The sequence below is a fragment of the Lottia gigantea genome (genome assembly GCF_000327385.1).
Source record: "Lottia gigantea unplaced genomic scaffold LOTGIsca_151, whole genome shotgun sequence".
NCBI lineage: Eukaryota > Metazoa > Mollusca > Gastropoda > Lottiidae > Lottia > Lottia gigantea.
This window is the reverse complement of record NW_008707814.1, coordinates 407,720-425,718: the sequence shown is the minus strand read 5'-3', so window position 1 is coordinate 425,718 and position 17,999 is coordinate 407,720. Positions and strand designations below refer to the sequence as shown.

At 32.9% G+C, this 17,999-nt stretch overlaps 1 protein-coding gene across 1 annotated transcript in view; it reads right to left on the bottom strand.

The window, feature by feature from the left end:
- Positions 1-11,700, bottom strand: part of LOTGIDRAFT_140809 (hypothetical protein) — a gene marked incomplete at both ends in the record, with an annotated part of 62,050 nt that extends 50,350 nt beyond the window's left edge. Inside the window, 2 exons of the mRNA XM_009050679.1 lie at positions 10,733-11,119; positions 11,394-11,700. Of these exons, the coding sequence (XP_009048927.1) occupies positions 10,733-11,119; positions 11,394-11,700 (694 nt within the window). The remainder of the gene's footprint in view (positions 1-10,732; positions 11,120-11,393) is intronic.
- Positions 11,701-17,999: the final 6,299 nt, after the last annotated feature.

Sequence of the window (17,999 nt, the reverse complement as noted above, 5' to 3'; positions counted from 1 at the left end):
CCTAATTAGTTTTGGTTCTTTTAAATTAACTGCAAGATACTTTAACTTAAAACTTTCAGATAAGTTCTTGTTCTCTAGAGATTTTCGTGTATAGATTTCGAAACTAAATAAAAAGATTTAAAAGCTATGGAAACGATCAGTGATCATATCCTAAAATCGGAAAAGAATAATGTAATGGATTTTAACATTTGTATATCTATTGAAATGGCATTCGTATACTTGAGTTATAACCTTTTATTTCGGACACGTTGTTCATGATAAATTTCGACTTGCATTCTATCTATTTCCTTAGAGGAAATACTAGATGTCATTCCAACATCCTCTTCAGACAATTTTCTCATATTCACGTGTTGTTTATTGAGACAAGGGCAATAACTCTGCCCCTTGTGTGTTTAGTTGTGACCATTGTGACCCGAGACATTTCCATCAAACTTCAACTATAAGAGATTGGACAAAGACATGAGAATCGAATTTAGTCTCTTGATCGTGTATGGAAGAAAAAGGTAGTCGATGACCATCTATAATGTCATCAGTTAAGATATATGGAGTCTGACAATATTGTCTATTTAACAAGATTTCTCTTTCACATGATAATTTAGTAGCTATAATTTCTCTTTGAATGTTTCAGAAGAAACGTGATAGCCATATGTATATCGTAAAACAGAAAAGGAACACGACATACGACAAATTACGACAAACAAAGATCCATTAAGGTAATATCAGTCTTGGATTTTAAATATCAAGTTATATTTTTGTCGAGTGATCATAAATCTCTGAACATTTGATATTACGCCCGTCCTAAATATAGCCACTGCATAATATACATCGAAGTACTTTTTTGGTGATGTTCATTTTAGGTACAGAATATAGGCTAAGGGAATGTAAAGAGAAAAGTTTATAAAATATGTGAACGTCTGAAATCATCATTATACGGGAATGGCATGCTCAACCTTCTATACCCGATGTTGTCATTAGAAACTTGGTGATTTGTTTAGCAATACAGCATCTTTAATGGTCTGATATCGCTCTTTTGTGGAGCATGGAGGTAATATTTCTCCAAATTCTCCTTAATTTTCATTATTGTGGTTGCATTAAACGATGGTCTGAAATTATTCAATTATCTTAACTGACTCAAGGGTAAATAGGATACTAACGACCAAAAGCACAAAATGACACCCAAAATAACTGTTTAATGATATTTGGGTAGCAGCAAAAACACTGTTATATGATGAAATATATTATCAAACGTAAATGAGGAAGTACTTCATATCATGTGTCTAAAAACGTAAGCATACCGATTATATTATGGAAAACAGTGTGCCATGGACATTTCCGAACATATTTTACGATTGAAAGAACAATGAAAGGGTTAATCTTAATAACAAGTGGAATGATTATTTCAGTAATAAGATGAAGTATAAGAACAATATCCCTAGAGAATGTAACCTTGTTAGTAACTGACTGGAAAAATACCAGATAACAACAAACAATCCTCTTACACATGTCATGATGTCGAATTCGAGATTGTCATGTACGAAGTTGCTAATGAAATGTAATAACTGTTCCTTTGCGACTACACAGAATTGATTAGGTTTCCTAACGATGTTAAATAAGGAATTTGACTTAGCAGGAAGAAATTATCTGGAGACGAGTTTTTTGGGATCTACGCCAATAGCATTTGCAACTGTTATGGCTTATCAGAAAAGGTATATATTATGCCCTCCCAGAATACCAGCTAACTGTTGGCTACTGGGTTTGAAGAGTCCTAAACGTTTCTGGAGAAAGCCATTTCGATCGATCTGAAACGGAACATGGATACCTTGTTCGATCTAGTTTTATGCAGTCAATGAGGCCCCGCGTCAAGAACTGTGGATTACCAATTTCAAAATATCTGTTCGTATGATGAACTCAACATTATGCAATATTAATTAGAAATATCGTTAAGGCCTGATTAACTTGGTCTTACAAGAAGAGGATATGTATACAATAAGATACATAATGTTCGCTGGAAGCCTGTTGTTCATTAATGATAGATGATAATGAAATCGAATGGTAGTTCTCATGAGAGTCCAATTGTTTCTTGTAATGAAAGATTAGATAGATAAAACAATGACACGAGCTTTCATCTTATTAATCAGTTGGGAAAACATTAAGTTAAATAACCACAATGCAATAACTTTCAGTATCTTTCTTTATACTAGAATCGTGTTGTTTTAGACTAAGTTTTTTGCTGAATAAATATTTTCATGTCATATTGTGGTTATGTACGATTTTACACTTGGTTAACTTGTTGGTCATTACAAAAGAAGCTTCACCATGTCCCATTCCTTCTGAACATTTAATACATGAAATGGAGCTTTACGTCAGACTTTCCTCCTTCTTCTTGGGCCAAGATCGGCAACTCTGTGAAAAGTGTCTGTATTGAAGTAATTCTCATGATTTGTTTTAAGTACTGCTTCGATATAGAAGTATAACCACTAATGTCATTTTTCTTTTATCCTGATCAGAGAGACCGCCAATTCATTTTACAAGTAACTGTAACCCAAGCCCTAAGCGCACTTAAATTTAGCACCAGAAAGCAAAGACCAGAAAGGGATTCATTATTGATCTAGCTAACTAGATGAATAGAGTAGGGTTAATATCTCTCTTTGATTTTAACAAATTAGAAATGATACGCCATACTTTCTAGTAATGAGTAGATTTCATACGTGACGATAAACCCGTTTCTCCAACTTCAAATTGAACGAACTTATCAAAAGTCATATTCTTACTGACATTTGGCATACAATACATACCACTAACGAATAGCTCCTAAGTGGTGCTTCAGAGTGAAGGTTCTTAACATTAGAAGGATTTGATAACGCAATGCGATTATATGAATATTATAAATAACCCGACTCTTAAGTGACGTCCTTAGCTTATAGGTTAGAAGTCAATACCACCGTCATCATTAGCCCGATCAGGTGCAGGCAAATAAGGCGTATAACCCAATTCATTTTGACGAATGATCTGATCGTTGCTTTTCCACTTAAACTGAAAATACTAACAAAATATCATCTCTAGTTCGTTATTTTTGGGGTTTGATGATGTGAAATATCACATTTGATGAAATAAATAACCAAGTACTAACGCAACTAACTAACCACAAAACAAAAGCTGAAATCCACACGAAACATTGGAGCTAATGAACTTTTCACATGAGGGAGTATATCAATCATAAGTGAAACAAGTTAGGGCAGGTAAAATGTTTATATGATATCGTGGCATTTACGCTTTCAATTCAGACATTATAAATACAATCCCTTGCCTTCTCTTGATTGTATTGTACACATTACATGATTACAGTTTAAGGAACCACCAGTTCTCGCCAAAGAACAATTTATGCTCCAAGCTGTTTTTCTTTTTCGTCTTAATAACTAGAATCAGTTGACATAAAAATTATTTATATCAGACTTAGTTACACAAAGAAAAAATGTCATCTAGGCATCAAATGTCATACAAGAATAACACGTAGTTTTCGACTTCCACCTCAAGCGCTATTCTAAATAAAGATAGATGGTGTCACAAGATGAAATGATGCCAACAAGAGGAAGTCGTTGCCAATTCATTCCATGCGTTACTACTACAAATTACCAAAATCTGATTGAATTAAATACAAGGGCTGGACTGATTGCTTTCGAGATCCTATACTTTTTAGTTTTCATGACAGTTGAAAGAACTGCAATGTTTTTTCTTAAAAATCTCTTATGCCTAAAGATGAGTTAAATTGATTTAAATCTAAAAGCATGACGTAGTCAGAGGCACCAAAAGATAAGAAAACCCACCGGCAAGTGCATTGAAAGAGTCAATATTTCAATTCTTAGTATTTCGTTATGTTATGTTTTATATATATATATTTGCCAGGAACTGAAGGACAGAAGACGTGTTATACAGTATACCCTGCGGAACAATCTACTTCGTTATCTCATTAGTCATATGAAGACAAAATTGATAGTCTAGGATGTTACAGCTATTTCATAAGGTTTCAATTTGCAATCTGAAGTCAATGACCACCAGAGACTCTCACAACTACGTCTAAAGAATATTGAAGCTGCATAATGCCTAGTTGGAAATCCGTGGAATAGCCAATAACCATCAATAACAAAATCCCTTGGTACATGAATAAGGGATAAATGATTAATGATAATGATTAAGTCTAAAAACAAACTAAAAAATAGCATTGGATTCCTTTTTGTTGGTGATGATGAGAACCCAATCGGATTAAGCTCAGTTAGAATAATATTTAAGATATCTTGATGAATTATGCATATAACTTAATAAAAATCTTCTTTTCCTAACGAACAGTTTTTTTTAAAGATAATTATTCGGCTATCGTTGTTTTTAGAACAAGCAAATCAATGTATGTAACTCAGATGTGAAATAGGAAAAAACTTTTTCAGGACAGTTTCAATAATCGTGGAATGAAAGAAAAATATTCCGTTATTTTGTAAATAAAGTTAAAAAGTAAAGAAACGAAATCAGCAGTTTGCGTTACAGAATTTCAATTTGGCTATAAAATTATGGTATATTCGCAAAGCGTTGTTAGTTATTGATGGTTATTATTGATAGATGTCAAATAAATAGAGCAAAGAATTAGCTACATCATTTCCGAAATTATTATTAGCCAAAACTACAACGTTAAGACCATTCGAACCATACTTAGTATCAGATTCTTAAAAACTTCGAAACTTACATGACAAACCCCAAAACAGCGCTCTTTTTCAATAGAAATTGAAATCTTTATATACATATTATATACTGTAATTCGTGTTTTGGGATCTTTAAGATCAAAGTTTTGAAATGATGATCAAGCAGAAATAATTTCAAAATAATCCTGGTGCCCGTAGAACGATAGTTTTAGACATAAAATAGTAACAGGAAACTTCGTTATTCTCAAGCAGTTGTCTTAAAGTTTAACGTGAAATAGAGTTCAAATGCTAAACTGGCTTCTAAATCACGCTAGTGTGGTTCTTATTGCTCATTACAATATACGCCCAATCTCTTTGCTAATGCTTGTGCTGAAGACCCAAAAGTTCAAAATTGGTGTCTCTTTAGAAGCTTTAGTCAAGCAGTTGACAGCGCATTAGTCAAAGTACTTATCGCAAACCTTCAAGTACAGTGGTACAGAGCCTACAGTTCATTCTACCATTAAACATTATTTTATATGTATTAGTTCGTATTGTGATGACTTAATGCAGACATGGAAGTGCCATATAACGGTTTGTCGAACATTTTTAAGAATATCATTGGCACCATGTTAATATTAGTTGACTTTTTTGCAGACTCTGAAGTGTTGTTTGCTGAGTAAGCTAACGGTTTTTAAAACGATAAATAACACTTGTCAGTTGTTGAAAGCGAAATGAAATGTTGTTTTGAATTCCAATTTTTCGAGCCATAATATTAGGCTAATGAAGATTGAAGACTGACAGCTTCATGCAATGAAAGGAAAATTAAAGACAAAATTATACGTTATGAGTATCAACCTTACGGCCTGGAATTATTGTGTAACTGTTGAAAGCAGATAATGCATCTTGTATCGTACTAAGGTTTTTCCTCCATATATGATTCTCATTAGCAAATCGACATATACAGAGCTCATTCCTAGTCCGAAACTTCTAATCATAGCCTCTAATAGCTATTTATACAGCGGTCAATTGGCCATCAGAGGCTGTAATAGAGACAGGTGTTTCAGTCTAGAGGTCATACCATGTTACAGAAAATTTCCCTCAGGACAGCTTGTTAGGTAGAGTGGTGAACATTTTTTACTGGACTTTGGGTGTATGAGCACTGTCTGCGAATTTACTGAACTATAATATATTCGTCTTAAAAGTTCAGTGCTCTGATTTCAAGGAAGAAGTCAAACATAAAATCCATTTCTGATAATAAACATCCCCGTGGGCATAATTTTGTTAATATTTATATAGATTTGATGACACACTCAATGCATAAAGATTTATCACGAGACATTCGTTACCATCCTCGATTGCCTGACTAAAGAGATAAATTACTTACCCGATTGATTCGAAGAGATTCTGGTAAAAAAATTAATTTGGAGAAATTTTCAGTTTTTGTCAACATTATTGACAGGTTGAATGAAGAGGAAAACTTAAATTTATTTACTGAAGTTCAAACTCTCATTATTTTAAAGTGTCACTATGGGTTTTTGTCTACGTTATAAAGTGTAACTGACACTTCAACAGCCTCCCACAGCTATACCAGTCCATTAACAAAATAATATTAGCAGAAAGGTCATAGGGATATGCTTGACTGGCAAGCTAGCTCCTGCAAGAGACAGTTCGCCATTTAGTACCACCTTTAGCATTTTGCAAGTTTCAAAACGTGGGTGTCTAATAAGTTTCCATTACTAAAAACTACCTAAAGCCATTCAGCTTTCCTAAAATATATTAGTAAAGGTATCTAGCTAATTACCTTTTGCGTTTCTCAAATGTAGCGAAAGACCCCTGGCTTGGACCAAGACTAAAGAATCACCATGATAGTCCTAAAGTATGCAGTTCCATATATATTATTATTCAAGTAATTCTCTCCCAAGTGGCATATTTAGCAATGGCCATGCCCCAACCAGGGCAGTGAAAGGTCTTTTTGGAAGTGAAAATATGGCCCTCTAAATGATCAAAATTTATATCTGAAAGCCCTGGACTACCAGCATCTCATATACCCCATCATCCATTGTCTAGAAACACTAAAGTACTGAGGGATAACATTCTAATGAGAATCACTTCGAAAACCATTAAATCATGAATATCAGATGATGTTGTGGAAAGAAACTCGTTCCGGACATGATGAACTCCATTAATCTTGTATTAATCAGAAAGAAAAACTGTTATATCTCATACAATATTCATTAATATTGACAATCATTACTCCCAACCTTATTTCCAGCTCAGGATAAACTCCACAGAAAAGAAACAATCAAATGCATTTGATTTCAGATCGACAGAGCAGATAAGAAACTTGAGTGTACTTTAGAAATTGCATTAACCTCCTCATAACAATTTACAGAAATGTCATGAAATTTTAATATACATTGACAAATTTTCATTTCGAGCTTTCCTAACGTCATGTAAAATTAATAAAATGTCAACCGATTCCTGAACGAAAATTAATACTGAGTGGATAGAATAATTCAATGTTTTAAATATGTAGGGTTATCATGACTGAAAAGGGATGTATGTGTATTCAATTTCAGGAGAAGACTAGTGTTGCTCAACGTAATGATGTCTGTGTTATCTATTTTCTTAAGTAAGTTAATGACGCTTGATCTCTTGCGTCAATAGCATAATTTCTTTTTTTTTACCCAACTGTACTATTCTGTACTGTTTGTTTTAAACTAGGCATTTATTCATGTGATATTTTTTATTTACAGCTGTGGAATGAAGAGATGTCCATTTTGGGTCGTTATGACATGGTCGTATGATTATGCATGATCACGATTCACTAATTGTCAGTAACCCAGTAAGCAAAAGAATAATGGCAATAACCTTTTAGTTTTGGTATGCACATTAGAAGACCTACAAGGAAGGGCTATTAATACTTTTGAAAGAAAATAAATTGTATGAATCACTATGGTCGTCAACACAATAAATATATGGGGCGCCTTTCCTTGAATATACCTATATTTACCTATATGACAATAGTTTAATAAGCTTGAACAAAATACCAATAAAGATCAGACAATTCCATTCAAAAACTTCTCATAAAGGATTCTATTATCATAACAATAGAAACACTAGTGCAGATAATATGCATGAATACCAAAATACAATTGACTTAAGGGCATGGTAGAAATAAATCAAAATTCCTTCAAGGAAAACCTTGTCTATAATATTAAAACTGTATACAGCTGAATGCAGAATTATTACTTAAGAAATTCTAAATATAATTGAATTTTGTCTTTCAATCTATAATATATTATTACAAAGCAACACTTATATTTAAACATTATTCTCAATGGACATAAACGAATTGTATTTCATGAAAATGATTAAATTTTAATTTGACAATTTTTATGGAGAATAATACTGTCCCAAGGGTTATAAAAGAGAGCAGTACGTTTTATAGTTCCATTTCTCGGATTGAATATCTTTGTTTATAATACTTTTAAAACTTTTATTCAGTGTTCTCAAACCGTTCAGATATAGCATTTTCACTTACTAATCCCGTATGACACATCTTTATAATGTCACATTATCAGTGCTCTTGGATAGATCGAATTCTGAAATTGCGCTTTGCTTATATGGCTACTACATGTGGTTGATCCAATGACAAAAGATACGACTTAGGTGCAAGTCGCATCCTCGCCGTCGATTCCCATTGCTTTCGAGCACGGAGAGAAATCCCACGTACTCAATGGAACCTCTGGAGAGGTCTTCAGAATATGGGTTCATGGAGTCAGTCCATAGAGACCATGCCGACGAAACGCTTGGCTGAAATTTCTGATAACACTGTTATCAGAGGAAATGTCCCCGCTAATTGTTTACTTTGTACAAAGGATGATTGTCAATACCATAAACATGTTCGTATCATTAGATACTACAAAACCAATTGATCTGCAGACTTATTCTTCCTATTTACACTGAGCTATTGTAGGTAGATGAAATTGTCAGACGCTAATAGAAAAAAGAAACACAAGGAATATATGTTATATGTGTTCTCTTTTATGTAATGAAGACAGGAGACAACGTTGTAAAAGACCTTCTAATTTGAAATATCAGCGACGTGAACTGTCAGAAAGGAAATCGAACATGTTCTGCCTCTCGTGACACCTCAATATACAATGTTATATAGTACAGTATAATACAGTGTTAGGGCATTGAAGGTAAACGGAAGCCATTTGGCTGGACTCATTCCGTCCTCAAAATATCATCCTCTATTCAAATTTTACTGAAAAAATTCAAACGCTGAATTTTAAAAATAAGGGATTATTTAATATACGCTAGATAAAGTAAGATAGATAACCATTAGCTTTATTTTGGTCATCATTAATTTGTCGTTTGAGTTTGAAAATTAATTCCTCATCAAGAAGTACATCGCCCAAACTTTGTGCTAGAATAAGCATGTGGCTGATATTTTTTTTTATTCAGTAAAGTGACAGTCGTATGATTAAAGTTTTGTTTGAATATATTATATTGTAAAAGTGTGGCTTATTTAATAAAAATTAGTTGTCTACGTTTATTTAACTGTAAGGTTTTCTAGCTAAAGCTTTATTAACATTAATCATTTAAAGGGAGAGTATGGATAATTTATATTATTAGAAACGATGAAAAGATTGCTAGAATATCCTTACTTCTATGTATTAACTTAACTGAAAAATGGTTTAATGAGCGTAATTGTTAATTAGGCAGTTTGATTTAGTTTTGATAGTTAGCTTTATAATAGCTCTATTTTGAGTTGACACCTTCAGAATAAGTAGGAAGACATATTTTGCTACAATTTGGCATTCATTTTGCTAAAATTCGCACATTAGTTCTTTAAAGAATATGTGTTGATCTTGTTGATCATGATACATGATTAGGATGGACAAGTGTGTGGAAGCTAACAAGTAACAAATTGTTCATCATCATACCTTTCATTTTATTTTTTAATTAACAAATTTTCGTCATTATACCTTCCATTTCATTTGTTAATTAACAAATCTTTCATCATTCCACCTTTCATTTCAATTTTTAATTATAATATTTTATGTATATTATTACAATTAATCGCTTTGATAAACAGCAGCTGTTTATTTTATGCTTAATCAACGGAATAAAACGAAAGTCTAAAATAAACACCCTATAATATATAGAATAGACAATTTTATTATTTTATTTTATTCAGGTACAAATATGTAGAACAAGGAATTTAAGCAAAGATTTATTCAGAAGCCATTCATGGTTATTGACGCTTTTTAAATATGGATTTAGATATTTTTTATTATACCAGTAAATGTATATTAGAGGAAATATTGAATGTTTTAAGCTAGGTTTGGATGAATACAATATAAACCATATCCACAACGGTTTGTGAACGTGAATATGAGTTATAAATAGGTCGAATCTGATAAATCCTTGGCTCTCAAGTTGACTTTTTCTCGCATTCGTCAGAAGTCAAAAGTTAGACTAGACACAACACATTCTTGGTGCACAGTTGACAGACATGTCTGAATCACCAGCTAATTAATCTATGCAGTCGTTTTGAAAGACGTCTCCAGTACCCTCTGTAACGTTCTCTTATGATCCCAGGGGGTGTCAAGGTTAATAAAGAGTGTAATAGAATTTCTCAGATCTTAAACTAGGTTTGATCTTTCGTAGGATTTGGTATCAATTGTGTTTATATCCTAAGGTTAGATTAGCATGGATACTAGGTTAAGTAAGAGAATGAATCAAGGCTCTGAAACTAGGTTTTTTACATACAGATCAGGATTTCCAACCAGGTTTAAACCTAGATTTACATAATTACATCATGTTTGGTCTATTGAAGAGGGAAGCTTGTTTTCAAGTGTATATTCAAACTGTTTGGGTGTACGGTGTAGATTATAATGTCATCTATTATATTTGTTAGTGTAATGATATGTGTAATTATCAGAATAGAGCTGTAGTCAAATATAAAGTCACTCAGGCTTCTCTGATAAAATATATACTATGAAACTGTGTGAATTCAGACGTGAATTTAAACGTAAATGACAACAGCTTACCTCGAGTGTGTAAAGAAGCCTCTCTTAAATGTTTTCCATAATCGACGTTTGGAGAATGTTCATCAAAACTTGTATACCAGGGCTCATTGCCACTCTTTTTAAGCATGGCAATAAACAAAGGTTCCACAGCAAAATAACAATTTGAACGTCCATCGTTGGGTCCTTTAGAATTAGTGTACAGTAATCCAACTGTTGACCAATTGAACACATGGAATGTATCTTCAACGAAATGCCCTATTTTAGCATAGGTTCCCATAATACGAGTTAAAAGTTTATATTCGGATTTATCTGCGAAAGCACTGACCAAGGCACCAGCAGTTATAACGGGAATATTCCAATAATACGCGAATCTGGCTATTGGTGCTACTGCATAGTCACAAGCCGGACCTATTAGGAGAAACAATTTCGACATATCAAAGGAAACATTTATGATGAAAAAAGGCAACCTGTATTAAGACTAAGTAACGGAGCAATCAGTAGGTACATAAAGAAAGTTGTAACATTGTTGTCTTTTAATCGTAAATCTTTCTTTTTAATTCAAATTGATTAATACCCAAGTCATTACGTGCATTCAGTATCAGAATTGCCCACATGGTACAACCGTTGATCAACTTCGATTTTCGTTAAATTGAAATGATATAACCAAATACCTCTTACTTACCAAGAAATACATCAGCGGATTTCTTTACATACATATCAATGGCCCTTAGAGGACCGTGCGTATCATCACACTTAGAGTCCGCATAAGTAGCTTTGATCTTGTACCCTTGCAGAAGGGTTGTCCGATATTGGACTGTTTCGATAGCATATTCTATCGCTGGACGAGTTTTTGGCAATTTCCACAGATCTTCAGTGCTTAGAGGCAAAATAACTCCTATCTTAATATCCACTGTTTGAACACTATTTAACACAAAGAACACCAAAAAGAACTTTATGACTGTAAACAGCGCTGATTTAACAGTGGCCATTTTTTTAAATTCAGTATACAATCTTTCGAAAGAAACTCTCGAACACTGATAGACAAGTGTCACACTAATACAGTAACGATAGTCATGATTCAATACTCCTTTTTATAAATGAAATGAAACATGTAGAAACGTATAACAAATCTAGTTATTATGTAGGAAAAGTTATAACTTATATATAATAAAATAACTCAATTGTATGAAATCACTATGAATGAAAGCGTTTTCTTATTGGGTTAAGTACGGTCATGTTCTGAATGTATTCACAGATGTTTCATTTTATAATCATAATAATAAATGCATCATTATGGCAATTATGTCGACGACACAATTATTAATGGACAATGACGTTTTCTACCAGTAAAATAAGATTGACTTGGTAAAATTTTGACGAAGTAACCTCCGAGATATCAGGAAAGTCGTCCTATAATAGGAAATTCACATAAGTGAGACCCACTAACCGTTAATTTTCAAACGTACTTAAAAGATGAAGTTTTGAATGGAAACAAACACAGAATTGAACAAAATCTCCAGATGCACTGAACTATTTTCATCAATGAAAGAAGTGAAAAACAATCATCAAATGGAAATTGAGTTGAAATTATTTTCCAAGGTTGAAATTAATTTGCTTCACTGAAAATTCATAAGAATATTCAAACTTAAATCTGTTGAAAAATATCGGCGAAATTTTCTCTTATCCTATCACAGATGTCAATATAATGTAACATTCATCTATAGAAATATATATACTAGCATCTCAGCTATTAATCAATCCAAAACACGTGGTATACACCGTTCAATGAAATCCTTACACAGAGAGTGGAAAGTTTCTTTCTAACCGCGAATATAAGTTCTGCCCAGAATCAATGGGTCTTTACTGCTTAGAGCACGCATGTCAGTCACTAACTAGTAAAGCGACTAACAATTCTGAACAGTTGAATACACGAAGAGATCCACTAGAAGGCAAAGATTGACTGTGAAACGTCAACCAATGACACTTGTATTAATTGATCTGAATTAACAATGAGCAAAACAAGCAAACACAAACAATAATACTGACTTCCATTAACCAAACAAGAAAAACAAGTCACTGAAAGGGCGCCCAACGCCCTCAATGGAAGTTTACGTCAATGACGTCAACGTCAAAAACATTTGCCAAACACGACTGTACATTCAATGTAAATGATTCCAAAGACGTTGAAAAGAGTTCTGAAAATCTTCTGCTTCTTATACATTGCTTATACAATGTCTGAATCACTTCTTTTTCTACTGGTATAAAAGTATTGAATGTGTTACTAACTATAGTATTTCAATAGGAATTCAGTTGATAATTCGCTACCGTAGTCAAGACTTTATTATGATATACACAGACGTTTCCTTTACATGACACGGTCGTAGATAATCTTTCAAGTGTGAGACAGGTTTGCTCTGTAAGTACTAATCTCATTATTTTGAAAATTGACGACAAAAACCAAGTCAAATTATGGATTAAGGATCAAGTTTGTTGATATGAACCTTGAATTCGAGGTTGAAAAAAAAAACTTTTTGGACTAATAAAGAGAAGGAACGCCATGTTATGGTTGAAGTTTTTTGCTATAAATACATCTAATAATCAAGAAAGTAAACAATCCAACTCCAACTACCAACAACTACCTAGTTTGCGATATCAGCATCCGCTGGAAGCGAACGTTAACTTGTCATCTACCTACCTACCTACCTACCTAAGAAAGTAAAGTAACATTAAGATACGCTTAAGAAATGACGTAATAAAGATAGACAAAATCGCATAATCTTCTGAGCCATTCACAACCACCTGGTTATGTTAGACCAAATTGCGTTTTATAAAATGTACTCGACGAATAATGGCTTTCAGCAAGCCAGAAGATTGGATAAAGGTGTACACCTTTGCCTTTGAATGACTTTTGACAATGTTTAATACAAACAATGGAAAGTGTAAAGTTATAGCTTTTGAACACAACGACATTCTACTTTTAGCTTTTCATTTCTATTCATACTATTTATATACATGGTTTTTAATTATTAATATGAATTAAATGAGTTACTAAAACGCATTGACGAATGTCGCGGTTGACTTCCTTACAATAAGAAAAAAACTGACTGAAAGTAAAGTCTTAACAATTTCTTTCACGTTAATTTCCCCTTTAAAACTTCCTTTCATATCTTTATAACATTAAACTTATGACTATAAATGAATTTATAACTACCATCTATCTTTGAAGAATTATTTTACCGCCCAGCGAATAGCTTTGCAATAAACACTTGGTACAATCCATAGTTTCACGTGTAGAAGGGTACGTTTTGGATTTCAAAACTTGGTCTATGACAGTAGTTGGCTGTGATATTCCTATTGCCTATTGCATTGATAAATTGATATATCTTCGTTTTATTTCCTGTTTCCTTTTTAGCTAGTAATTGCAATGGAGAATAATGTCATGCAGTGTGCATTGGGTGAATTTCGGTAAGGGTTAAATAACCGGAAGCAATGTTCTATGTGTAGGAGACAAAGTGAGATCGAAATTGCATATCTAACGACAAGGACGACTTGACAGAAAGAGCGATTTCCAGCGAATATATTTTTTATAAAATAAAACCAATACAACTACCGTGGCTTCAGTCATCAAGTAGCTGCAAAGGATATTCTTTACACTATTGAAAATCGCTACTGACACTTCCTTGCATTAACATTTCAACGAGTTAAAAGCTTTGAACTTTCAAGTTGGAGGCTTCTAGGTTGAAGTGTCAGATAAGTACAATTTAAACTAGAAAAAAATATTTGAAAAAAGAAAGAATTCATTACTGCACATCAATTATAGGTCACTTTAGATTAACTTTCGGATAGTACTCGTCAAATTGCTGTGGATCTAATGAAGATGGACAGCACCATGCATCGTAGTAAACCTTTGCAGGACAGCGGAATAAGTCTTCTTTTTTTCGATTTTTCTCATTTTAATAGAGAGCATGACATGTTTTCATTCCTCGGTGCTGTATAATCCTCGGTGGATTATATTGTGCGTTTTAGGACATCTTGTTGGGTTTCATACTTTTATGATGACAAGAATCCATTTCTAAAATTTTATCACTATAATAAACCACAGATCTTCAGTTTATAAAGTGAGGAAGAAACAATTTATAACTACTGTAAGGTAATTTCAACAAATCCAACAGTGAAAAATAACTGTTTTAATGTTGTATAATTATACGAAAAGAGAGACCAAATAATGTCAATATATACGATCTATTCTTTTCTGTCGAGAAAGTCTTCTATTTTTACTTGAACAAAAAAAGAAAAAAATATATAAAATAGTTAATTAAGCGGCGTTTTCTATAGTTATATTGCAAAAAGTGACAGTAATGAATGGTTTAGGAAGCTATTTATTTCTCAATCAACATTATAGTAATAATAAATCTTAACCAGTATACCGTCTTTGAACTTAAAATCACACGAATATAAATATTTTGTACATATGCTAACCAGAATTGGACGATTACCGTTACTTTTGACTTACTGGTACTGCTTTCACACGTCAAATATAGAGATATGTAAGTTTAAAGGATTTTATCTTACTATGCATCGGATTTGGCTGATGATAACAGGCAAGATAAGCGACAAAGGCTCAACCATAGCACGGGTCTTCTGTATGTAGTATAAATTCCAACGCCTGGTCGATTTTTTCACGTATCCTCCCCTGCCACGAATCCCACTGACTTAACTAAAACAAAACAATTATCAACAGATCTTATGCAAATCAAATGCAGATTCATGTCGAACGCAAGTTTGATGCGTTTTTGAGTCGAAAAAAAATGCAATATTAATGTTGTCACCAATATGATGTATAACATCTTTATAAAGAAGTATTTTAAGAAGGAATATTCCCTTTACCGCCTTAAACAATGTTTTGTCGGAGTATGACCAGTGTCTCACTGGAGTATGTGATATACACATAGACTTATTTGAATCAGTCCACGACTCAATCCTTATCAGCAAAGAGCAAAACCCCAAGAAAACTAATTTCTTTTTAATTATTTAGTATCAGTGATTAATGTATTCGTAATCATACTGTGCAAGTAATGGCATCGTTTTCTGTGACATTTAAATGTAATATGGAAATAGTCAGCTTATGAGATGTTTCACCATTTATTTTCAATTCTCACATTCAGAAAGTTTGAAATTTCATAGTATGGAATATGATATTTCATCATGCTTGCTAACATGTAATGTGCTTATCGTTGACGCTTATGATTTATATAGAATATGCCTTCTGAAGACGCGATCTTTCGGTGTGAAAGAAGAACAATTTTCACCCGTGACTCTAAGATAGAGACTCAATCCTATGTCAAAAATTCACAAATTACTCAAAAATGCACTATATTCAAATGGGGGAAAAGTATTATTACTTTACAATTGACCAGATTTACAACAATTTACACCACCATCCAGATTTACAATCTACATCACCATCCAGATTTACAATCGACATCACCATCCAGATTTACAATTGACTTCACTGTCTAGATTTACAATTGATATCACTACGCAGATTTACATCTGACACAACTACCCAGGTTTACTATTGAAATCACTATCCAGATTTACAATTGACATCACCATCCAGATTTACACTTAGAGGCTCAACCCATATTTACAACAATTTACACCCAGATTTACAATCGACATCATTATCCATATTTACTATTGTCACCATCCTAATTTACAATTGACACAACCACTCAGATTTACATTTGATATCACTACCCAGATTTACAATGAATACATTCACTCAGATTTACAATCAACATCACAATCCATATTTACAATTGACACATCCATTCAGATTTACAATCAACATCACAATCCAGATTTACAATTGACACAATCACCCAGAATTACAATTGACATCACCATCCAGATTTACACTTAGAGGCTCAACCCATATTTACAACAATTTACACCCAGATTTACAATCGACATCATTATCCATATTTACTATTGTCACCATCCTAATTTACAATTGACACAACCACTCAGATTTACATTTGATATCACTACCCAGATTTACAATGAATACATTCACTCAGATTTACAATCAACATCACAATCCATATTTACAATTGACACATCCATTCAGATTTACAATCAACATCACAATCCAGATTTACAATTGACACAATCACCCAGAATTACAATTGGGGACATTTACCCAGTTATACAATTGACACAACCACCCATAATTACCATTGACATCACTCCCAAGATTTACAATTGCCACAACCACCAAGAGTTACAATTGACATCACGATCTAGATTTACAATTGCCACAACCAGCCAAATTTTAATGCCTTCTAACCATTTCATCGATAATCAACTCTATTTCAACAAAGCAAAACAGAAACAAAATAATACTTCAATATAACTTTAATAAAATCTAGTTTGAATAGCTATAAAGTGTTTTCCGTCTCAATCTATATTCATATAAAAAGCAGTTATTTCAAATACAGATTTTGTCGATATTCATATTGTTTGGATAAGGCAAATTTAAAAACATTTTAATCGATTACGTCAATGTAAAATGTTAACATAATTCAAATGTTATTCATCGCTAGAAAAATGTTCTTTTATTTTGAAATGGAACTTCCGAGCACGTAAGTTAAATTCAAAAAAGACTGTAACAAATATGCCTTCAGGGACATGATAATACTAAAGGAACGATCAGCTCGAGAATATGAGAGCAGCTCGACGAAAGCTAGCAACTGGCTATATTTGCACACAACTGATCGATCGCGAGGTATATTCGGACTTGGCGCCGACAACACAATTTTCACAAGTTGCTCATGTCAGTCTTCATATCGATAACTAAATCTCGAAATCGACTGAGTAGTCGACCACCTTAATGTTAAGAGATTTTATTTTAAATTCATACGGATAAAAGTCAACCGAACACTGCTAAAGACGGTGTGCATCATTCATCATAACTGACTAATTACAAGTAAATATATTGTGCAAATATTGATGTTTTTGAGACTCATGTGAAGCTTTTAAATTGCCTTAACGAATATGGCAAGATTTCATTGCGAACAAATTATAAAATATTTATTTGAGTGTCAAAAAATGATCGAAAGTTTTAAACAAAGATAATGGATATATCTGTTCAAATATAGAAATGCCTTACAAACATCTGCATTGTATTGGTATTTTTAAAAACGTTCTATGGTAAACTTTTGTTAATTCTTGCTTTAAGAATCAATAAATGCTGTAAAAAGCTGATAAAATCATTAATAATATA